We start from the raw sequence: 25,562 nt of genomic DNA, 5'->3' as shown, positions 1-25,562 counted from the left end.
TGTTAAATCATATGTCATGTCATAAGAAAAACATTGGAAACCATCTAAGGACAACAATGGAAAGAATAAAAGTTAAAATGTGTGGGTTCCAGGTCTTGACTGTACTAGTCAGGAACTGTGGAAGCCTGAGCATTAGGCATATCCTTTCAAAGTATCAAATGAATTTAGTGTGTGTGGAAGTGGCTTGCCTACTGGAGAAGAGAATTATTATTGGAATGGTCTAATGGGGCACTTTGAGAATCAGTGGTTACCTGAGATGCAGCTATGAGTGCAGATCTTGCTCTGTTACATCACATATTGTCAGCACGACCTCGTACATAACAACTCTCAATTATGTACTTGATCAGTATAAATAATTTATTAAATTATAAATAATATAATTTAATATGAAATTATATAAAATTTCATATAATTTTTTATATGAAATTTTTTTTCACGTGGATTATAATCTGTTCCTTCTTCCCATCCTTCTTAAACCAGTAGCTTCCTAGGATATTCTGTCTCTTACCTCTATTTGAAAAATGAAATGTGTCTTTGTATCGCATATTTAGAAAGCCAAAGGAAAATTATGAATTTCTGTGTGCTTGTAAATATATGCCCTGCAATACATGGCATTGTCTCAAATATGCTTATATATGATCACTGAATATCATTAAAAGATACTTCTTTATAATATTGGATGTAAGGGCTGGAGAGCTAGGATGCCCATGCTGACATTGTGTCACATGTCAATGAGGAGGTTGGACTAGATTCTCTTGCTCTTTGATGTTTGTATATTCTAGCCCTTTGCACTCCGCTGTCCCCTCTCAGGGGACATCGGAATTCTAGCATATCACTCGGATGTCCCCTCTCAGGGGACATTGCAGTTTATTAGTGATTACGGGGAATTGAGTTATTTCAACGCAACTTTTTGAGACATGCATGTTTCCCTGAAGTTTTATCTTGAAATGGCACAAGAAATTAAATCAAAATATCGTAAAATTACTAAGATATATACAAGAAATGTCAGCGGGTTTTGTGTCGGATTAAACAATAAACTACATATTCCCGATGTGGGACAAAGAAGACGGGACTGCATTGTGTGTTCTAACAGGAAAACACCTGGTGGCAGGCGTCAAACCACTTATTACTGTCAAACATGCACTAATCAGCCTGCAATGCATATTGGGGAGTGTTACAAAACTTATCATACTGTACAAAATTATAAACAATAAAATATTGTTTTTTTTGCAAATATACATTCCTCAATGTCACCCAATTCATATAAGTCCAATATCATTATAATACGTTACTTGGTTCCAAAATTATACTAAATAATACGAGGGTCTGTAAATGCACGTTTCCACCGAAAAGTAGCGTCGAGTAGCTGGTAGCCAGTGTCCAGAATGGTTCGGAGTGCAAAGGGCTAGATTTCATGTCTCATTGTTTGATTTTTTTTACTCTAGGGGTCCTTCTTCATTTTCAAGACCCAGCACTGCAGTTAAGTAACTTATATTTTGTGGAACCCAAGTGGCTTTGTAAAGTCATGGCACAGGTTGGTGTCTTATATTTTTGTGACATGGGGGTAATGATCGAAAAGGAGAATAAATGGCACCCAGAGCATTGAACATTGTAGAGTTGCTGTTCAGTTAAGATAGAAACTACAGTAAATACAGAAAACTATAGGGCACTTCATGTAGAAAACTGCTTAAAGAAGAGCTTTGTAGAAGAAGGGAAGGTACCTAAGAATTTACTTTCACGCCTTTAATGTCTGTAATGACGGATGTTTGTACCACTGAATTCCATGGCGCTTTCCTAGATCCTGATCATATCTTTGGTTTGGTTGATTTAGTCAATTGTATGAAAACTTTGTGAAAATCCTTGGAGTAAATATATATAAGAAAATTGGGTCATTGAGCCTGTGAAACCTCTATCTAGACAACATGGAGGGGAATTTTGACTCTTGAGAGAAATGATCTGAGTTCTAAATACTTACAATTTTTTAAAACTTTGGATTGCAGTAATAATAGCTATTTTTTCTTCATTTATATTTCATATGGAAAATTATTTCTTCTTCTATTGTAAATTACCATTGAGTTTATATTAATTAGTTATAATAATCCATCAACATAGGTTTGCTACAGAATGTCACTCAGGGAGAACACACTAGCTCAGGTTTTTTTCAACATCAACCCTTAGGGCCAGATAATTCTTTGTTGTGCACTATAGGATAATAGCAGCATCTTTGGCCTCTACCCTGCAAATATTAGTAGCATCTTCCTAGTTTTGACCACCAATGTGTTCAGATATTACCACATATTGCTGGGGATGCAAAATCACCCTCACAAACAGAGGTGAGCTCAGGGAGGGTGTCTCTAGCATCTGCATTCACTGGCATTTATTTGGTTTATGAGTATAATTTATAGTTTTGCATGTGGCTCCCAGAATCCCTTAAATAATTATATCTTCTTACATTAGGAGTCTCTCTTCCAATTAAACTATAATGGTAATTAAATTCCCTCAGCTAATCTTGAATGATAGTTCCTAAACTCCAACTAAAGAAACTTATTTGGATCTAAATCCTATAACACAGAACTTGAGAGCATGTTGAAACATTATTTTAATTGGCAATCAATTGTAATGTGGTAGCAATGACTATTTTGGTAGCGATTATTAGGTAGCTTTTGATCCTTCTGCACATATGCCATGGGAAGTGTGATTGTACTCATCTGCTCCATGATAATGGAGCCAGTCAAGTGACTGGTCAAGAGAACTAGCTCTGAGCCATCATGACCTGTACTCAAATCTCTTATGAAACTTACTTTGTGACATTTCTTAATGATTTTAAGCCTTTTTTTTACTTACAAAATAAGGATAGTAACAATTTTAACTTCAACATTGCCTCCCTAGTTCAGTGTAACTGAGCAGTATATGTTAGCTAGTTTCATATTTGACACATTTGGTGATTAAAGCTTATTATTTTAGGAAATGAAAAAAAAATCTTCAAAACCATACAGATGTATTTGAGCAGTTTTGGAAAGTGTGCCAGTATGGAGCTAAACAACAGCAACAAAATCTGTGCAGTAGATGTATTCTCAACAGCAAAAGGAGTTTTAAATATTCAACCCTGAAGATTTTGTTGTCCTAGTGCAGTGATGGCGAACCTTTTGAGCTCGGCGTGTCAGCATTTTGAAAAACCCTAACTTAACTCTGGTGCCGTGTCACATATAGAAATTTTTTGATATTTGCAACCATAGTAAAACAAAGACTTATATTTTTGATATTTATTTTATATATTTAAATGCCATTTAACAAAGAAAAATCAACCAAAAAAATGAGTTCACGTGTCACCTCTGACACGCGTGTCATAGGTTCGCCATCACTGTCCTAGTGGCATGTTATAACACTCTATCTAGTCAAGAAAAGGCTGGATGTTGCACACAGGAGTGATGTTTTTCTATGTGAACTAGGAACATTGAAAGCTGCACGCATGTGGACACTATTAGAGTCAGTGGATTAAGGAAGTGGTTTGTATCCAAATCACAATCTATTAGCAAAAGCAGATTTCCACCATGACCACAATAAACTCTCTGATAATTCTATAGAATAATTAAGTTGAAACTCCATGGAAGTTCTTCTCATTAGAATGGTTACGTAGTAAAAATGTTAATCTAAGTGAAAACCAATTCAAGAATTTGAATAGCTCAAAGTTATTTTGAAAGATAGGCCTAGAAGGTTAATAAAATGATAATGTAAATTTCTTATTAACTTAAAAAATAAATAGGACAATTCTATTTATGCTGATACAGTGAATTGCAATGTCATTTTCACTGAGGTTTATAAAGAATGGAAGCTATAAATAATCAAGTGAAAACAAGAATGACTTGTCTAATACCCATCATGAAAAAAAATAGGGATATTTGCCTATATGAATCAGCAAACAAGGGCAGGAATAATTTCATGGTGCAGAAGTGCTAATGAGCCCACCCTCCCTTTATATGCCCTGAGCTGTTAGATCACTACACTTATTAAAGAGGTTCCATCAACACACAGAGAACTTTGCAAAACTCATTTAACTGTATGATACAAGATATGAAAGGGGCTTATTGAATTAATCGGGTGGAGTATTAAAAAATTTGCATGGCCATTTAGTCTTGGTAACGTGTGAAGGAATTTGAAAAATTCTCATTACTTGCATAAGGGCTTATGAAAGCCTTATAAGTTACTAGGCTGAAGGAATATTAGTAGGTCTTTTAAAATGACAAAATTAAGATAACGTTTCAGTTTTCTATTGCTTTTTAACAAGATACCCCAAAGCTTGGAGGCTTAAAACGTCGGCTGTTTATTAAGCCGATCTGTGGCTGATTAGGCTCAGTTGAGTGGTCTGGTCTGCAAGGCCTTGGCCAGGGTCATTCCAGTGGCTTTCCTCATTGAACTGGGCTGGAGGGTCCAAGAAGGCTATGCTCACAGTTTGGTGCATTGGTGCTCCTCTGTGTGCCCCTCATGTGGCTCCTCCTCCTAACATCTAGGCCCAGAACTGGTTTAATGTTAGTTCTGCCAAATGCTAGTGGATGGAGCAACCCCAGGCCAGTTCAGATTCGAGGGGAGAGGAAATGGACTCCACTTCCTGAGGTACTGAGCAGCATGCATGTATAGGGAGAGAAGGAATTGATATGTCCATCTGTGGAAACTACCACAAAGAATGGTGGCACATATAGATATATTTAAAAAAGCAAGCACAAACCTCTTTTAAGATCAATTGGTCTAAGTAAAATGAATTAGCATAAATATATAAGGATGGCTTACATAAATACATGGGGTTACTGTGTGCTTTCCAAGGATTATCTCATTTACTTCTTAAATGGTACTGTATCAATTCTCATCTTGAAGGTGAAGAAGTTAAGTGACAGGAAGGTAAAATAATTTACCCAAAATTATACATTGGGATTTCAGACAAAGTGGTTTGACAGCGGTGTTTATAAATCTAACCCTAGGATAAAATGCTACAAATTTCATTTTCTCAAAATCCACCCATCTAACCTTATTTATTCAAACTATGTTCTGGGTATTGTTCTGGTGCTAGGACTGTAGTACTAGACAAGACAGCATCCCTATACTCATGGAGCTGACATTCTAATGGGAGGAAATGACCAATAAGAAACACTTACATGTCAGGTGGTACAAAGTGCTACAGAGAAAATACAGTAGGGCCTTGACTTACGAGTTTAATTCGTTCCGTGACGGAGCTCGTAACTCAAATTACTCATATGTCAAATCTTAAAGTGAATGAGTGAGACACGTGATGCTGGGCTGATGTTGTGGCATTCACTGTGACGTTCGCTGCGCCACCTAGCGATGGGGTATCTGAAGCTGGCTCGTAACCCAAATTTTAGCTCGCAACTCAAAGCAAAAAATCGGCCGAGAGATGGCTCGTATCTCAAAAAACTCGTTAGTCGGGACACTCGTAAGTCAAGGCCCCACTGTATAACGTATGATTGGGAGCAGAGCACGAGTTGTTAGACAAGGTTATAGTCACTTAATAACAATAACACACCAAACAATTCTTTTTACCACCTAAATTGTAAGAATGATCTGGGACATCTATAAAGTGTACAATATGGGATATGTCCCAAAATATAGGTTGTTTAAAAAAATATTTTTTGATTACAGTTGACATCAAAATATAATTTTTACTCTTTAACAATTCATTATGCATTTTTGTTGGATATCATTATGTTTATTGATTCAATAAACATTATCTGTATAAAATTGAAATACAGAGATGAGTAAGAAAAGTCCTGAGCCCAAGGATTTTACAATCCAACATTTCAGGCAACTACATAATGTAAATAATGTTTGCTCCTATTTAAGTATCCCTTAAACATAGATCTACTAAAGAAATTAAGCACAAACCGCTTTTAAAAATGAACTTGGCTAAGTAAAATGAATAGGAATATGTAGATAGTAATGGCTAACACATGAGGACTTACTATATGCCAAAAATCTCAAGGCAATCTAAAGACAGTTAATTTTTTTATTGTTTAAAGTATTGCATATGTCTCCTTTTTCCCCTGATTGACCCCCCCCCTGCCACTCCCGCCCCCCAGGATATGCCCCACCGCCCCAGTGTCCGTATCCATTGGTTATGCTAATATGCATGCATACAAGTCCTTTGGTTGATCTCCAACCCCACCCTCCCCCCCAGACTTCTCTCTGAGGTGGACGGTCTGTTCAGTGTTTCTTTATCCCTGGAACTATTTTTGTTCATCAGTTTATGTTGTTCATTATATCCCACATATGGGTGAGATCATGTGATATTTATCTTTCTCTGACTGGCTTATTTCACTTAGCATAATGCTCTCTAGGTATATCCATGCTGTTGAAAATGGCAAGAATTCCTTCTTTTTTATAGCAGCATAGTATTCCATTGGGTAGATGTACCACTGTTTTTTAATCCACTCATCTGCGGATGGGCACTTAGGCTGTTTCCAAATCTTAGCTATGGTGAATTGTGCTGCTATGAACATAGGGGTGCATATATCCTTTCTGATTGGTGTTTCTGGTTTCCTGGGATATATTCCAAGAAGTGGGATTACTGGGTCGAATGGGAGTTCCTTTTTTAATTTTTTGAGGAATCTCCATACTATTTTCCACAATGGCTGCATCAGTCTGCATTCCCACCAGCAGTGCATGAGGGTTCCTTTTTCTTCACATCCTCTCCAGCACTTGTCATTTGTTGATTTGTTGATGATAGCCATTCTGACAGGTGTGAGATGGTACCTTATTGTTGTTTTGATTTGCATCTCTTGGATGATTAGTGACTTTGAGCATGTTTTCATATGTAAAGACGGTTACTTTTATTATCTCACTAGAGGCCTGGTGCACAGATTCGTGCACTGGTGGGGTCCCTCAGCCTGGCCTGCACCCTCTCACAATCTGGGACCCCCCAGGAGATGCCGAAGGCCCAGTGCACAAATTTGGCCCAATCCCTGGAGGCCAGGCCGAGGGCCCCCACCGGTGCATGAATCCGTGCACCAGGCCTCTAGTATGCATATAAGATCTTCAGTTAATCTCTCCACCCCCCCCCTGCTCTCCCCCCCTCCTCTCTGAGATTTGTCAGTCCATTCCATGTTTCCATGCCTGTGTGTTTCCATGCCTGTGTGTCTGCCCCCTGGTGGTCAGTGCGCATCATAGCTACTGGTTGAATGGTAGAATGGTCGAAAGGTCAAATGGTTGCTTGGGCTTTTATATATATAGATTTTACAGAAAAGGAAACTGTGGCTTGAAGACATTAAGTACCCTTTCCCAAGGTCACACAACTAGAAATTGAGCCTGTGTTGAACTTGGGTTCTTCTGACTTATGTTTTTAACTGCTGTGATGATGATCAAAGCTCAAAAGTATAGTCTCCATGTTAGAATCACATGGGTTTCTTGTTAAAAAAGCAGTTTCCCAAGCCTTACCCCAAACCTACAGATATCAACTCTGAGCGGAGTCCAGCAAAATGCAGCAGTTCCTTTGTTTGAAAATTAGTAAACTGTACTACACTGCCTCTCTTCTCATTGTGGAAAAACACCTTCTACTACATAAATATATAGTGAAAGTTTTATTAGAAACCATTGGTGATAACATCGGCTGGAAGATAATTTCCCTAGAAATATATTATTAATGAAACTGTAATAAGAATGCAGGGTATTAGATTGATCTGCTGATTGGAACTGGGGAAGGCTTTGAGCTTCATTGGCTTTGGAGGATCTTCATAATTTCAGATCTGAATTCCTTAATTTAATAACTTTGTGAGGGTATTTTTTTGAGTGGATGCTTTTTTTTTGTGGGGAGTAGGCTTCTAAGTAACATGGCTGCTAGTTAGGGAAGTTAGGTCCTGTGTTATATTTGACAGTGTTACAATTCTTCTGATTATTTTCACTAAGTAACCTGACAGAAAATGCTTTAAATTCAAAACTTTTCACAAAGTAAATTCCAGTGATCATAAGTGTAAATCTTTCAGATTTTGACAGAGAAAGTAGAAGGCCTTCCAAAATATCCTAAAGGAATTATTTCACGTAGAAGTGTGGAAAAATTTCTTTCAAAGAAAAAGAGATTTCCAAAGAACTACACACAACAGTACTTCAAACTCCTAGAAAAATTTCAGATTGCCTTGCCAATAGGAGAAGAATATTTGCTGGTTCCAAGCAGGTAAACCAAAAACTTAACATTTAACTACCCTATATAAACTCACCATCTATTATATTGTTTTAATTGTCAGAATAACTTTGATCTATGATTAATGTACTAAGTATTATTTTTGCTTATTGTGTAAACGTTCTTCTGAAGTAAAACACTTTTAATGAAAACACAACATTTGACATTTTAAAGACAGAGTGACTTATTTTATGTCTATAATTACTATTTGGTTTACAACTGTTTATTTAATAAAGGTAAATAGTGAAGATGTGTGTGTGTGTGTGTGTATCCTTACACAGTAATGAGAGAGTTATATCAGACAAATTCTGGGGAGATAGTGAGTTTTTATCAGAGTTTTAAAAGAATTTGTGGCAGTGAATTTTGAGAGGAGAGGGGAAACACAATGGAGGGCTCATTTCCGGCCCGGTATTATAGACATTTTTCTTATTGCTCAGAAGCACCTGAGGAATGTTAGAAAGTAATATGACATTGAAAAGTGCAAATTGCACTGATGGATGGATGGTGACTGATTCTAAAAATAGATATATACTTTTTTTTGGACATGTAATCTTTTCAAGTTTTATATAATCCCTTGCTTGATACTTGTTTGTGCATAACCAATTATAACAATTTATTTATTAGTATAAATAATAATACTGAAAAAATTCATGCTCTACTACATCTGAGCATGCATTGGTTAAATAACCATTGAAATTTTAAAATTATTTTTTTATTGATTTCAGAGAAGAAGGGAGAGGGAGAGAGAGATAGAAACATCAATGCTGAGAGAGAATCATTGATCTGTTGCTTTTTAACGCCCTACACTGGGAATCAAGCCCACAACCTGGGCATGTGCCCTGATCAGGAATTGAACTGTGACCTTCAGGTTCATAGGTCGATGCTCAACCACTGAGCTGCACTAGCTGGGCCATTGGATTTTTAAAATAGGAAGAGTATGTAGCAAAAGAAAAACATGCAATTGCTTTGAATATTTATCTTCAATTCATCAATTTCAAGTCATAAAGCACTTTGGTCAACATGGTTGGGTGTTTTATGAAACTATGTAATGATGCGGTGTCCTTTTCCCTTTAGTCTGTCTGACCACAGGCCTGTGATAGAGCTCCCCCATTGCGAGAACTCTGAAATTATCATTCGACTATATGAAATGCCTTATTTTCCAATGGGATTTTGGTCGAGATTAATCAATCGATTACTTGAAATTTCACCTTACATGCTTTCAGGAAGAGGTAAGTATTTAATGAAGACAATATGTAGAGAAGTTAGGGGGAAAACACATTAAAAATAACATGCAATTTTCACAGAGCTTACTTATTTGTAAGGCACCAGAAAATCAGAAAATAAGCTTATACAACTTCATATTGGCCAATATAAAGACATGTGGACAAATAAGTGTAACAATTTGTCAAGAAGAAAATTCCACAGGTCCTCATTTGAAGCCCATTTGTTCATATTTTAGACACATTTAAAATATGTATGAATAGTCTGCTTTCTATGCCAAAGCAGATTAGAAGCAATATTTTTAAAAGGTGGATTACCAAGAATCACTGGTTTAAACATACACACACAGGCATTCTTACACACACACACACACACACACACGAACACACACGAACAAAGAAAAACTAGGAATGAGCACTGCAAAGTCAGAGAGTTTTACTCAGTGACTTGTAACATTCTGACCATTCAGACCATTCAGCATAGAGACTGTAGTAGCTCCATTCTGCTGCATAATCCCTGAGGAGTTTAAGGGAAAAAAAAGAATAAACATGATGCCACTGTTACTATATTCTAAAATAAATCATGTCTTGCTTGCGATTAACCAGCATTTAGATAGTTACATTGCATTAAAACATTCAGAAAGTTTTCATTTGAGCATGACCACCAACTTCTTTTTAAAGAGAACTTATTTTTGATTCTCTTTCTTCATCTGTTACACATATTAAACTACTTAACACCATAAACCTGAAATCTATCTTAGGTTATCTACTAGACATTTTGTGTTGTTGTGTGTTTTTTTCATTGTTGTTGTTGCAAAATTAAGGATAAAATATTTAGCATCATATTTAATACCTAAGATGAGGACTATCAATCATTATTTCAACACTTTTTTTCAAAGCAAATATATCTCTATTACTGTCAATTTTGGGGGTGCAGTTTTTCCCCCACCTTTAATTTATGGGTTAGTTAATAATTAATGGGTATAACTGGGTCCATTTAAACTTCTTTCAGAACAAGCACTTCGCCCAAACAGAATGTATTGGCGACAAGGCATCTATTTGAATTGGTCTCCTGAAGCTTATTGCCTGGTAGAATCTGAAGTCTTAGATAATCATCCAGAGAGTTTCCTAAAAATTACAGTTCCTTCTTGTAGAAAAGGTAAGGAAATTAATTCAAAACGTTGAACTGTACCACTAAAGAAATCTAAACTTAAAAAAAAATTTATAGCTTCTCTTTGTTAGCTTTGTGACAGAATAAAGTTCCAATAGGGTGGTGATGAGCTCTTCTTTGGATTATGTAGGCTGTATTATTTTGGGACAAGTTGTGGATCACATTGATTCTCTCATGGAAGAATGGTTTCCTGGGTTATTGGAGACTGATATTTGTGGTGAAGGAGAAACTTTGTTGAAGAAATGGGCATTATATAGTTTTAATGATGGTGAAGAACATGAAAAAATCTTACTTGATGACTTGATGAAGAAAGCAGAAGAAGGTATGTGTTGATGCAACTTACAGATGTTTTTAAGTGATGTCTCAATATTTGTAAAGTGAGTTTTGTTATAAATGTAGAGACTATTCTTATCCATGGGAGATGTGTTAGAGTACATTACATTCAATTATAGTGAAAATTCAGGAAAATGTATTATATTTGTTACCCGGAAGAGCATGTATTCTAAATTGAGAGGAATGTTGGTTTTAGAGGATGAATATTGCCACATTGAGCAACATAACTTCATCTGTGAAATGGGAATACTAACCAAAACTACTTAATACAATTATTATAAAAATTAAAATAGATTATACATGGAAATAACTTAGCAACATGTCAGCCATGTAATAAGTGCTCCACGAATGTGGCAAAAGATAGATAATGTCCTAGTCAGATGTTGGATAGTCTAAAGCAGTTCTGAATTCTGCTTTCTAATGAGTGAACCTAGGAATGAGTTTTAAAATTCCAATAGATAGGTATTAATTTAACCTTTAAAACTTTATCAAATTTTCTAGAGAAAAATAGGAGTGGTAAGAAAACCTAAAGGTTTAGGACTGATTAGAAATAATAGAAAACTTGTGAAAGTCATAATCACAAATTTATATGCATTCTTTTATGTACTTCTCAGGAGACCTCCTAATAAATCCAGATCAACCAAGGCTCACCCTTCCAATATCCCAGATTGCTCCTGACTTGATTTTGGCTGACCTGCCTAGAAATATTATGTTGAACAGTGAGAAATTGGAATTTCAACAAGCTCCAGAATTTCTCTTAGGTAACTATTTTTGTTAGTTTGAGAATAAAATGTAGGATGCATTTTTCCTAGTAATCTATAAAATTTTCAAATATAATTGTATTATCATGGTTTTTTGGTGTTTTCATATATTTATCATAATGTCTTTCTCCCCTTTGGAATGATATATTTTAAAGTAATATGTTTCGGATCTAGAATTTGCTTTGCACACAGTCTTGTAGATTAGGTTTGAGATGAGGATGAGACTAGCATGGAAGCAAATATATTTATAAAATATATCCTTGCACTTTCTTTAATTTCCAGGGTTTGGAAGGCAGATAAAGAGGTTTTTGAATGAGTGATACAGCCATTTTTCAGTCTCAAAAAAGACAAAGTGGATTACCAGTTAGCTTTGATGCAAGGCATGGGGCAAATAGCTATGATAATTTTTCAGTTTTGACTCCAGATTAACCACAAAAAAGAGTTTTGTTTTTATCATCTATGGAAGGTGGGATAAAAACTAGTTTGGAGAAAAGATAATGAATGCGCCTTTTGGTGGAATGTGAGATTTAGAGGAGCATGTCAGTGGAAATCTTCCAATACACATTTGTACATAGAGTTCAGTGGGTAGCTTGTGAAATAGTGAAAATCCTGTCTGTAGGGATCGATTAAGTTAGGGAGTGGATGGGGTCATTGAGTGGGGAGTGTGTAGATGGAAGACAGGAAGACTAGGGATAAGACCTTTAGGCCCATCTTAGTTTATGGAGCAGAAGGAAGAAGAGGAATCATTAAAGGAGACTTGATTCAATGAAGCAAGCGGGTCTGATTTATCTTCAAGTATACAACAGGTATAATTACACCAGACACAATTCAGTTTTTCTGCTTGGACAGATTAACTTATGTTCTTTGTACTTTCTTTTCAAAAGGTGATGGCAGTTTTGGATCAGTTTATCGAGCAACCTACGAAGGAGATGAAGTGGCTGTAAAGATATTTAATAAACATACATCACTTAGACTGTTAAGACAGGTAAGAAATCCAATAACATTACCAAATTCAACCATACACTGTTAATTTCCTGGAACTCTTGTATTGCACATGTTTGTGAAAATGCAAAATGATGACCATGTTTTCCCCCAAAGTTTATTTAAGTTTAATTATGAAATCCCATGTTGTTCTCTCTTCATGGAGGAAAAAAGTTTTGTGTTTACCTTGTTGAAAACAAAGAAAAGATCATTATCTGATAATTCTTGTTTTCAGGCTTCATAGTTATATACTACATGTACAGAAGAAAAAGGGTACCTCTTTTGAGGTCTTGTATTTCAAAGGAATCAAAATTTATGCACAGTAGCCCATTTAAAAACGTTTCTTGGCCTCAATTAAATCACATTTTCTTTTCTCAACAAGCACTTATGTTCAGGGTAATGCTGTGTGCTGATTGGCTTATGTGCCACTGAACCCATCACTACGTTAACAAAGGTGGTATTTAGAGTATCCCCACCTTTCCCCAAGGCTGGAGATGGGGTCAGTTCTCCTAAAGTTGATGGGCTGCATGGGTGAAGGTTGAATACCCCAGCAAGAAGCAAGGTATTCTTAGAAAGAAAGAACGGTGACTGGATGTTGAATGCATAACCAGAGTGGTCACTCCAGTACCCTCTCTTGTTTTGAGTACTGGTGGGGATTTCTTTCTTTTTTTTCTGAGTTTTTCCTTGTGCCAAGTCAACTCAGCCAAGGGTTCGAAAGCCCGAGTGAGGGCAGTGAAGGATGAAGAAATTACAGACAGAGAATAAGCTGGGTCTAGGTGGATCTTCCTGTGCCTGGCTGAGGCCACAGAGAGAGATCCAGAGGCAAGCTGAGCCTTTATTTTATAGCCAGAGGTAAACAAGGTAGTGGTCACCATAGTTACAATGTTCTTGTGAGTTTCACTTGTTTTGGCAGCACTTGCTACATCTCCCTCAGCCTATTAGCTACCCAGATAAGATCTAGGGAGTGTCATAAGGTCAAGCCTAATTATGCTAAGAGGGCTGTGTCCTGTAAACTGGGACTTGTTTGTGGCTTTGCCAACAGCTCAGTCCGAGGCTTAACCCTATAGCTGTGCCCTACATTTCCTGACAGTAGGAATGAGGGAGGGAGACAGGGTGAGAAGAGAGATAAAATCCAATCTGCCATCTTATACCAGACAATCAATTATATTTTTGAATTTGTTCATTTTTTCTTTTGCCCTTGATTCATTAAAAAAAATATTTTGTGCCTGAATCTGAATCTGAATAACTTAGAAAAGGCAGTTAGAATATATTAGTTACTCTGAATAATAAAAATAATTTTGTGTCTGTGCAAAATACTCTGGAGTAATTTTAATTATTAGTACTAGAAGTCACACTATAGCTCTAAGGCAGTGATTCTCAACCTGTGGGTCGCGGCCCCTTTGGCGGTCGAACGACCCTTTCACAGAGGTCACCTAAGACCATCCTGCATATCACATATTTACATTACGATTCATAACAGTAGCAACATTACAGTGATGAAGTAGCAACAAAAATAATTTTATGGTTGGGTCACAACATGAGGAACTGTATTTAAAGAGCCAGAAGGTTGAGAACCACTGCTAAAGAATAGCTAATAACTTGTTATATAAGTTGATTTTTCAGCCTAAGTCATTAGTCGTCAATGTATGTTTCAAATTTTCGGTAATGTGCTCAGGGAACTCTTTGAAAACCAGAACACTAAAAATGTATACAGGACTGAGTTGTGCATGAACAGCTAGGTGAACCAAGGAAATGGTAGAAGGAATAGAAACCCCAAGAAACTAGAAATAGTAATCAGAAGGATATATGCAACCCTATGTTCATAGCAGCACAATTTACCATAGCTAAGATTTGGAAACAGCCTAAGTGCCCATCAGCAGATGAGTGGATTGAAAAACAGTGGTACATCTACACAACGGAATACTACGCTGCTGTAAAAAGGAAGGAAGTCCTACCATTTGCAACAGCATGGATGGAACTGGAGATCATTATGCTAAGCGAAATAAGTCAGTCCGAGAAAGATAAATATCACAGGATCTCACTCATTTTTGGATTACAATGAACAACGTAAATTGATAAACAAAAACAGATCCAGAGGCAGAGAAGCAGTGATCAGATGCTCAAACTTCAGAGGGAAGGCAGGGGAGGGGGGTGTTAAGGGGCAGAGATCAACCAAAGGGCTTGTATGCATGCATATAAGCCTAACCAATGGACACAGACAACAGGGGGGTGAGGGCATGAGTGGGGGGGGGCTATAGGGGGGTAAGGATACATATGTAATACCTTAATCAATAAAGAAAGAAGGAAAGAAGAGAAAGAAACAGTAGAGTGTGAGTAATATGCTTCTTCTTAAAAAAAAAAAAAAAGGAGCCTTGGCCAAGTGGCTCAGTTGGTTAGAGCGTTGTCTCTACAGGAAGCAACCAATCTATGTTTCTCTCTCACATCGATGTTTCTCTCTGTAAAAAAAAACAAAACAAAACAATAAAAACATATCCTCCGGTGAGGATTAAGAATAAACAAAATCAATATTTCAATAAATCAAATTTTTTAAAAAGAAAAGAAAATCAAATGAAAACATTTTAGTGTTTGGTGCTACCTTTTGAGGGTCATTCTGCCAGTGGTCAGGAATTGTGGCTGATCGATTGCATTCTTTTGCTCTTTTCTAGAGCTGCTTTTCTAGAATAGAAAATTTGGACTAGGCTTCTGTCTGTGAAAGAAAATAGAGCTAACTTGACTTGTTTTCATCAGTTTTCACCAACTCAGCTAATCAGACATAGGAGAAAAAATATTTTAATCTTCAAAGATTTTGTCTGCAGCCTTTGTCCCTGGAAAAGCCCCTCTCAGGGCATTCAGCCTTTCCCGTTCAGCTGGCAGATTGCTCCACACTTCGGTTTCCTGATAGATGCAGTTGGCACTGATACTTCCCATCTTTGAAGCTGGTTGTTAACAAGCAGAGCTTCTGCAGAAATCACAGCTGAAAACATGAATCCATTTAAAATCAGCTAAGCTATACATTTCATTGAAATTACAGTTTCAGAGTAAAGTGAAATAGGCAGAATGAAGCATGTGGAATTAAAAAAGCAGCAATATCTTAAAGGAGATGATGAAGTTTCGCACATGTGGTCTAGAAAAAATATGGTATCAGAACGGAGACCTCTCCGTTCAAGCTAAAATGGCATCTCTGACTTCTTGGATTGGAAAGAGGTTGTTGCAGGTGGGGACTGCTTTAGTAAGGGCGACCTGAGACAGGTCACTCTGAGGAAGGGAGAGTATTTGAGCTAAGATCTGAATGGCAAGAAGCCTTCAGCTCTGTGAAGGGGGAAGGGATTTCTAGGAAGAGAGATCAGCAAAGGCAGAGAACCTATGGCTGTAAGGAAGGAGCTGGGTGGGTGTCAGTGATTGAATGAACACCAGCATGGCAGAGGGTTGGTGAGTGAAAAGGAGAGAAAAAGGAGGTGGGGTCTGAGAGGTGGGCCGGAGTGAGATCAGGTCAGGCCACGGAGGTTGTATAAGTGCATAGGATTTTTTTTAATGTCCATGAATAAACATGGTAATACATTACATTTTTAAAAGACATTTTTATTGCTTTTTAGAGAGAGAGGAATGGAGAGGGATAGAGAGAAAGAACCATCCCTGAGAGAGAAACATCATTGATGGGCTGCCTCCTGCACGCCCCTCCTGGGGATCAAGCCCACAACTTGGGCATGTGGCTCTGACAGATTAGAACCCATGACTTTTTGGTTCCTGGGTCGACGCCCAACCTCTAAGCCATGCATGCCGGGCAGTACATGGAGTTTTAATCTAAGAGTATGGGAAGTCTTCAGGGAGTGTTCAGGAGAGAGTGATGCCAGCTACACCTGTGGGGTTTTGAGGAGAGGGCCATAGCCTAGATTTCTGTGGCCTTAGACATTAAACTTTTCTCATCAAATCAGAGATTGACAGGCAGGTTCCTTACAAGGCAGTTACAGTGGATTAGTGGTGGCTACTCAGAATCTGGCACTGAGAAGGTTAACATGACCTGTTAGCGTGACCACAGGTGTGTCCTGTCCCTGAATTAAATGTTCTGATGAATGCAGAGCAAAAAGAAAAATAGAACTTAAAATGTTAATTCATACTATAGTTTCAAAAACCAGCTGTTCATTCCAAAATAATGTGGGAAACGTAAAAAAGCTCACAGAAGAAACAGTTTCCTATCATTGAATCACCCAGCGAAAACCATCTCAGGGTGTGGACACACTTAAGGCAGGAGACACTTGGGTCAGAGCGGATGTCCTGTTCCTCTGAAATGATTGGCTTTTGCAGGAGCTGGTGGTGCTTTGCCACCACCGCCACCCCAGCTTGATCTTTTTGCTGGCGGCTGGGATTCGTCCCCGGATGCTGGTGATGGAGCTGGCCCCCAAGGCTCCCTGGACCGCCTGCTGCAGCAGGACACAGCCAGTCTCACGCGGACTCTGCAGCATAGGATCGCGCTCCATGTGGCTGACGGCTTGAGGTATTTACTCACTCCTATGGTTTTCTCTTCACTGTATGACGCGTGTTAGCCCACACTTCCTCCCAAGGCTCTGAGAATAGCACTTCCCACTAACAATGTGTCCTAGTAACATTCAAAAAAAAATGGGGATGAAAAATGACCATTTCCCCGATTGAATTTTAAAATCTGATAAAACAAGAGAACAAAGACCATGGGGAACCTCCTAGCTAGTGGTAGGCGAGCATTCCAAGTATCAAGGAAAGTGTCAGTGATCATGGATGATTACAATATGCAAAGATGAGCCCATCTTTCTGAAAAGGACTAGAGTGACCTGGGTTGTTCTGGATCATGATGTGTCTCCGAGGCATACCTACCCTGCAGTCAGAGGTAGACAGCCACGGAGAGGCAGCTCAGCAGTGGAGAGGCTGTGGTCTTTGGAGTCAAAAGGAGTGGGATAGCCTGGCGAGTGCGGCTTAGTGGTTGAGCGTCAATCCATGAACCAGAAGATCACAGTTCGATTCCACTTCAGGGCACATGCCTGGGTTGCAGGCTCGATCCCAGTGCAGGAGGGAGCCAATCAATGATTCTCTCTCATCATTGATGTTTCTATCTCTCTCCCCTTCCTTTCCTCTCTCTGAAATCCATAAGAACATATAAGGAAAAAAGGGACTAGGATAAATCACTGCTCACACACTTTGTATCTGTGATTTTATTTTATTTTTAATATATTTTTATTGATTATCGTTTTTAACCCTCTCCTACCTCACTTTCTGGTCACTGTGCTCAGCCCTCACCTCCCTGAGGTGTCTTGAATATGCCAGAGGTTTTATACCAGCTCACTCCAGACATCCTATTGGCTCGCTTCTCATTTCATTCAGTTCTCCTCTCAGACAGGATTCCCTGAATCCAATGTCTCTCTAGTCCCTATACCACTCATTTCAGACCGGTATTCTTTGTTTTTATTTTTATTAAATTGTTTATTGTCTGTCTTTGCCACTAGAGTCTAAGTCTCACAATAGCAGGAACTTTGCATCTCATTCACGGTTGCATCCCCAGTACCTAGAGCAGTGGGGCCTCAGTAATATGTGTTGGCCTTGGGGGGAGAGGGAGAAAGGAGGGAGGGAGCGATGAAAACAGTGCCTCCCCATAGTTGCCACACAGTGGATACAAATCTCCTCCCCTTCTGAAATAGTGTGTCTATTCCTTTTGGGCAGTATCCAGACATGTAAATGGAATGGGCACTGAGGAAAATAAATAAATACAGCTCACAAACTCAAACCAAACCAAACCAAACCAACCAAGAGAATGTAACTCTTAGTAACATATAGGGAATATAATACGTGCATAAAATGAGTAGATTTCTGTTTCTGAAAGAGTCCAGAAACCACTGTAAAACATACAGAATCAGTAAATGAAACAGGAATGCAGATTTGGGTTTGGGTTGCTATACCTGCTTTTGAACACCAGGGGGAACCTTGTGTTAAATTAATCCAGATAAAGTGCAACTAGGCTTCATGTGTTTCAGAGCCGCCTGGGTCACGTTGCTCGATTTAACTAACTCCATATCCTAGTTTTACCCTAATTCTTCCATATTCCCCAAAGTGTGGTTTTATGACATGGAGAATTGTTATTTTTATTACTCACCCCTGTTTGAAAGACCTCCTCTCTAAAATAACTTATTCGGGTTCTCTGAGACCTTCCTTTAGAAAACAAATCCAGTAGTTTCTGATGAAGTACGTGAAATTTTAGTATATTTTTCTCTAATTTGCTTGATTTGTTCTCAGCATAATGTCAAGACAGCATCTGGATCTTGTGCCCAAGAGGGTAGTAGATTTCAGTAGCTATCAATCTTCCACCAGCACTAAGTAAAACTCAGCATTAAAGTTTGTCTTCCCAAATACAGGGTGTCCCCCAAAATGCATATATTATACACTTTAAATAATTATAAAGACAGTGTTTATTAAGACATTTCATTTTCATTTAACAGCCATCAGCTGTTAAAGTGTGTATGTATTTTTGGGACACCCTGTATATTTTAGTATAGAGTCTAACTACAGAGGTAGAAAGAGGCAATGAACCACACTCCTTTGGAGTCCTTATGGTGGAGCTGTTTTGAGTGACATACAAGAACTTCTTCACATTACATATTTTTTGTTCCACAGTTTTGTCTTCAACTATTAACTTACATCTTTAATTCAGTCTGCTCCTTTGAGCTCTTTGTCATAATTCTCAATTACCAATGAAGACTTCCCATAAATACCCATGTTTCAGGGCATTCAAAATTGAATTTACTTTCTCTATTACTTCTGCTCCCTATCAATCTGCTTTTTCTCTCGTATCTCCTATTTGCCAACAAAAATCCTTGTGGTCATATCCAGACCAACTCCCTCCACAAAAAGTAAGTATCCATTTGTCCACCAGGTTTTATACTATTTGACATTATCTTCTTATCCCATTCATTTATTTTTATGCTATTGCTGCTGCCTTGGTCTAGTGCAGTGATGGCGAACCTATGACACGTGTGTCAGAGGTGACACGTGAACTCATTTTTTTGGTTGATTTTTCTTTGTTAAATGGCGTCTAAATTTATAAAATAAATATCAAAAATATAAGTCTTTGTTTTACTATGGTTGCAAATATCAAAAAATTTCTATGTGTGACATGGCACCAGAGTTAAATTAGGGTTTTTCAAAATGCTGACATGCCGAGCTCAAAAGGTTCGCCATCACTGGTCTAGTGCCTCCAGGAAATTATCAGAATATTTCTTCTAAAATAAAAATCTAATCACGCCTGAAATTTCCTGGTTGTTCCAGGCTATCTATGAAGTACATCCAAATTCCTTGGTGTAGCATCAAAACTCTTTCTTTCTGCCTCCCTGGCCTCCTGCCACTCCGAGGCCCTGACTCTACATTCTAGCCATGATGAAGGTCTCGACATTTCATCGACATCCATGTCTATCTTTGCATTTGCCATTCCTCTTTTTCCACAAAATTGTCTGCCCAGAAGACTCATTTTCCTCTAGAATTCGCACACGTAACACCTCCGCAATGAAGCTCAACAGCACTGTGAATGGTTGACTTCTGTCACGTGTTTCTGGAGTCCACTCTATGCAAGACTTGGTGTTGGGTGCTGAAGAGGGAAAAGTAGAAATGATATTGCTCTTAGCAATTGAAAAATTGACAGTGTAATGGGAGAGTCTGCTTTGCTATCTTATCTCTGTGCTTTTGTCCCTCTGGCTTCCCTAGCATTGCACTCACTACATTTCTGCAACCTTGTTAGAGTCCCCATTTCTCCTTGTAGATCAGTGGTTCTCAACCTTCCTAATGCCGTGACCCTTTAATACAGTTCCTAATGTTGTGGTGACCCCCAACCATAAAATTATTTTTGTTGCTACTTCATAACTGTTATTTTGCTACTGTTATGAATCGTAATGTAAATATCTGATATGCAGGATGTATTTTCATTGTTAAAAATTGAACATAATTAAAGCATAGTGATTAATCACAAAAACAGTATGTAATTATATATGTGTTTTCCGATGGTCTTAGGCGACCCCTGTGAAAGGGTCGTTCAACCCCCAAAGGGGTCGCGGCCCACAGGTTGAGAACCGCTGTTCTAGATCATGACCTCTCAGGATACACTGGTGGTAGTCATGATTAATGAAGGACTGTGTTTAGACTAGTTTTTAAAATGAAAAAATTATTAATGCTTATTGTCACAATGCATAAGTTGTAGCTGAAATATATTAAGGAAGTCAAGATCTGCACTTGTTAAGATTTCAAAAGTTATTTTGCTAGTCTATTAAAAGTTATTAAAACTGTACTTTTAAAGATTAAATTCTATAATAGAACATTTTAACTAACCCAGATAATCTTTCCCTCCCACTGACATTATTCCAAATTAAGTTTAACTACTTTTTTAACCTCTGTGAAGAATTCTGAGAGTCTGTATTCTATAAATATTCTGTAAGAGGCATGCATTATGAAGGATTTGGCTGTTCTTCAATTATGCATTACTTGGCTTTAACTTTTTTCTTCTTAATCTCCCAGCTTTCTCTTCAGCAGGGCAAGGGTGACTAATGGCCTTTTAGTAAGCCCTTAGTAAATTTTTCTTTCATGTCCATTCCTTATTGTTAAGGTCAATTTCATTAGTACATTTATCTTATTTTTCAGCCAAAAAATACGTATACCGAAATGAATAGGCCTAATGTCAACTGTCCTAACTACATCCGGGAAGGGAATCTTCTACTGCATTAGTTGATGTAATTAAATGATGCATACAACTGGGCCATCATACAATGGAAACTTCAGGGTATTGCTTCCTTTCTGCTCCTCCCAGTCCCTCTGCCAGTGATTGGTACTAGATAATGGAGTAAATATTTGCTAATCTAATGTGATCCCAAACCAAAAAACCACAAACAAACAAAGGGTTTATATTTATCTCTATTAAGAACTGTGAAAAATTGTTCTTACAATGTCGGTCATGATAAACTTAGAAGATTACATGGAGATTTATGGCATATTTGACAGCATAGAAGAGAGAAGACAGAGGTGGAGAAAGTGTGAATTTTGTGAATGTATAAGGAGGGGCAATAATTGACTTTCTGTAGTAGCTGGAGCACAGTAGTAGCCCCCAGGCCACGTTTCCAGAATAGACAAGATGTGGTTGAGATTAAAGCTTTATTTTAGTGTTTTTACAAATACTGCTGCAATGAACAGAGGAGTACATATATTCTTTCAAATTAGTGTTTTGGGTTTCTTCAGGTAAATTCCCAGAAATGGAATTGCTGGGCCATAAGGCAGTTCCATTTTTAATTTTTTGAGCTAAATCTATAATGCTTTCCACAGTGGCTGCAGTGATGGAAAAAATAAAATAAAATAAAAACAACAAAAACCTTTTATTTATTTTTTATATTAACTAGTTTTATTAACTTTGTCATCAGTATCCAGCTCTAGTTGCTTATGAATCGGTCTAAAAGCAAAGATTTAAACATCACCCAGTATTACTTTTCCCAAGAAAATGTTTTACTTATTCCAAGTCTTACCCAAAATGTTGTCAGTCTTAATTTATAATGGAATCGGTTTTAAAGTAAGTTAGGTCAAAAGGATACAAATTGAAAGCTAGAAAAGTGTTTTTATTTTGATTGTTACTATTGAAAAGCAGAAAATATTTTCCAAAAATTAGGTAGCATTTTAGTCAATATAAATATCAAAAGAGAAATAGAACAAAGAGAATGTAAAAATCTGAGATAAACTTCTATATGGTTTTAAGAAAAGCAAAACTATTAAGTAAAGGGGGTTACAACACTATCCTATCAACTCGTATTAAACATATTTACATTTTAAACTAGTAAAAATACTCGTGATCATTGAAGAAATTGAGAATTCCTTTTAAGTTATTATTAAGGTATATGAAAGAAAAGTCTTAAAAACTGGTAATTTGTTTCAAGTGGTTGTGGCTTAAGTATAAATCACTTATAAGGATTGATCTGGTTTGATGTTATTGTGTGTGTTTTTATTTTTAAGGAATAAGTTTGCTTTATAGTATTGGACTTCCTTCTACAATATCTTTTAACTTTGAGGGTCAAACAGCACAGAATTTTTAATGCTTTGCATAATGGATATACGTACTTAAGAAAATCCTGACAAAACTTATAATAATGCAATCGCATTTTAATAAGATGACCCGTGCCTTTCTCTGGCAGATACCTCCACTCGGCCATGATTATATACCGGGATTTGAAGCCCCACAATGTGCTGCTCTTCACCCTGTATCCCAATGCCGCCATCATCGCAAAGATTGCTGACTACGGGATTGCTCAGTACTGCTGCAGAATGGGGATCAAAACATCAGAGGGCACACCAGGTAGGGGATATGGTTTCCTTGACAATTCCCTCAAGATGGCAACAGTGTCTTCAGTTGTGAGGTCAGGAGCATGAAGAGAACCCTGAAGCCTATCACATTGTGTGCAGACACTAGCTTACTGTGTGAAGAACTGTGACCAGTACATTGTAATTTTGATCGTTGTATTCTGTGGGGTAAAAAAAAAAAATCAACTGATGTAATTTTCCAGGGGAAAGAAAACAAAACAAAAAGAGAATATTTTTTGTCAAGTTCTATTTTAAAAGTTGGATTTTTACAATACTCACATATTCGAGAGATGTTTATAAAAAGGAACAGCAAAAGTTTTAACCTGCGTAATGTTGACCCCTACCTAAACATGAAGCAAGCCAAGCTCAGGTTCACAAACCCTTTTTCATAACTCTGAGACAGTTCAGGTACTGGCAGGGACCACAGTGCAGTGTGTCCACATTTTTAAAGATAAATATGGGATGGATTCTTTCAACTTGAAGTAACTTGGAGACCTTTAACCTTAACTCAGACAAATGGATATACTATATCCTGTTGGGGGTGACAGTTCTGGGTCCTGTGATAATTGTACTGTTGACTGAGATCATTGCTGACTGATGGCTTCAACTCATCCATAGAAATGCAACAGTCTTTGGGTAAATAAAAATGTTAGTCTCTGGTTATTCACTATCATCTGATAGAGATTATGTAACGTGTTCTACTTATACTTTTCTGAAAGTGAAAAAGAAAGATATAAAATAAGACATAGCTTATAAATAGCTCATAATTTTGATCTATGACTGTTTTCTTTATATACTCGTTGCATTTGTTAATTCAGGCTTATCTGAAAAATTATTTCTTTAAAAATAGTTTTTAGACAATGAATCATATTTTCCCAATTATTTCAACATTATTATTATGATAATTCTCTGAGGGAAAATTATCCTTATTTATTTATTATTTATTTATTTATTTGTTCATGCATTTGGCAATAATTTATTGACAGTTTACCAAATACCAAACTGGTGCTATTACTTAATAGCTATTTGGGGTTCATCAAGATTCACTCTCTGGGGCTCAGTTTTCATTGCTGTAAATTGTGATGAGGGAAATAATGTCTATCTCATGGGGTCGTTGAGGGTAAAAAGGAAATAATGCATATAATAGAACAAGGCTTGGCATATTGCAGTTGCCCCAAGTATGTTCACAATTACTCTAGTGGTGAATTTTGGAATGTGCATGAATAAGTGTAAATTTTGCCATCCAGAAGCATATATTCCACCAGGAGAAATAAGGCTGGAAGCAAATAATCATAAAGCATTGTGTCAGTGTCAGTAGGAAATCTAGTTCAAAGTCTGGTGATAGCCCCAAGGAGCGAGTGATTCCCTGAGCTGTAGGTCATCAGGACTTCCTTCTAGGGAAGGTGATTCTGGGTTTATATCTTAAAAATAAGCTTGAAGGCTTGGAAAAAAGGAAAAAAAAAAGAAGGAGTGGGAGGAGACATTCCAGGCAAAAGGAACTAAGGAATAAAATACCTTATACAGATACCTTCAGGAAATTTGGTATGAGTTAAATGATAGATGGAAGATGAAGAGTTATTTAGTTAAGTGTTTTTCAATTTCGGCTCTATATTAGATAACATGTAGAGCTTTAGAAAATGTATTCACTGGGTGGTACCCTTCAGAGTTCTACTTTAGTAGGTGTGGAGCAGGGGTTCTCAACCTGGCCACAGGATAGAAGTTCCTGAGAGGGACTTTGTTTTAGACATAGTTTCATTTTTATTTTTCTATTGGGTAGAGGGAGCAGAGTCACACATTCTCAAAATAATGAAGGCATTAGAATTTTAGCCAAGTTAATGTTACTTGAAGTCTAGAAATCGCCCTCCTGCCCCTTTCTGTGTTTGAAACACTTCCCTGGAAGGAGAAAAATAATAGAGATTTATTTTCCTATTAAGTTTCATTTCTTTAATTTTGAAACATTACTTAATAATTCCTTACAGAATGCTTACTGTTATTATTCTTCAAGATTGACTTTGGGGTGAAATGTCCTGGGACAGGACTGTTAATTGCTTGATCAAGGTGTTTCCTTATAGAGTTGACATGGCCTAGTTTAGAACTCATCTCCCAGACACTTCATTAGCATATATGCCTAATTATATGTCTCCTTAGGTATATGAGCTCTGGTTTGGGCATATTTATTAATATATCTGTTTATTTTCAGGCTTTCGTGCACCTGAAGTTGCTAGAGGAAATGTAATTTATAACCAACAGGCTGATGTTTATTCATTTGGTTTACTACTGTATGACATTTTGACAACTGGAGGTAGAATAGCAGAGGGTTTAAAGTTTCCAAATGAGTTTGATGAATTGGCAATACAAGGCAAATTACCAGGTAAGTTTTATTTATCTTCAATGGATTAAAAAATATCCTTTAAAAAAGCTATTTAATTGTAGTTGTGTACCTAATTCATTTCACAGATGATAATTGTTTAGTGCATGAATATTCTTACATCTGTGATACAAATAAAAATCACATGAGTATAGTAGCAGTTTTAGGCTTTTTAATTTATTTTAAAAACATTTTTATTAATTTTAGA

General features: G+C 37.2%; 1 protein-coding gene across 1 annotated transcript in view; it reads left to right on the top strand.

Moving 5' to 3' along the window:
* LRRK2 (leucine rich repeat kinase 2) overlaps positions 1-25,562 on the top strand; it is a 125,737-nt gene that overhangs the window by 83,939 nt on the left and 16,236 nt on the right. Inside the window, 11 exon segments of the mRNA XM_014454074.2 lie at positions 1,446-1,534; positions 7,986-8,173; positions 9,254-9,408; positions 10,412-10,558; positions 10,701-10,892; positions 11,518-11,664; positions 12,549-12,649; positions 16,948-17,038; positions 17,041-17,137; positions 22,821-22,981; positions 25,187-25,357. Coding sequence (XP_014309560.1) covers positions 1,446-1,534; positions 7,986-8,173; positions 9,254-9,408; positions 10,412-10,558; positions 10,701-10,892; positions 11,518-11,664; positions 12,549-12,649; positions 16,948-17,038; positions 17,041-17,137; positions 22,821-22,981; positions 25,187-25,357 — 1,539 coding nt within the window.

Source organism: Myotis lucifugus, unplaced genomic scaffold, assembly GCF_000147115.1.
Source record: "Myotis lucifugus unplaced genomic scaffold, Myoluc2.0 scaffold_30, whole genome shotgun sequence".
Taxonomy (NCBI): Eukaryota; Metazoa; Chordata; class Mammalia; order Chiroptera; family Vespertilionidae; genus Myotis; species Myotis lucifugus.
The sequence above is the reverse complement of the archived record's forward strand: the minus strand, read 5'-3'. Positions and strand labels throughout refer to the sequence as shown.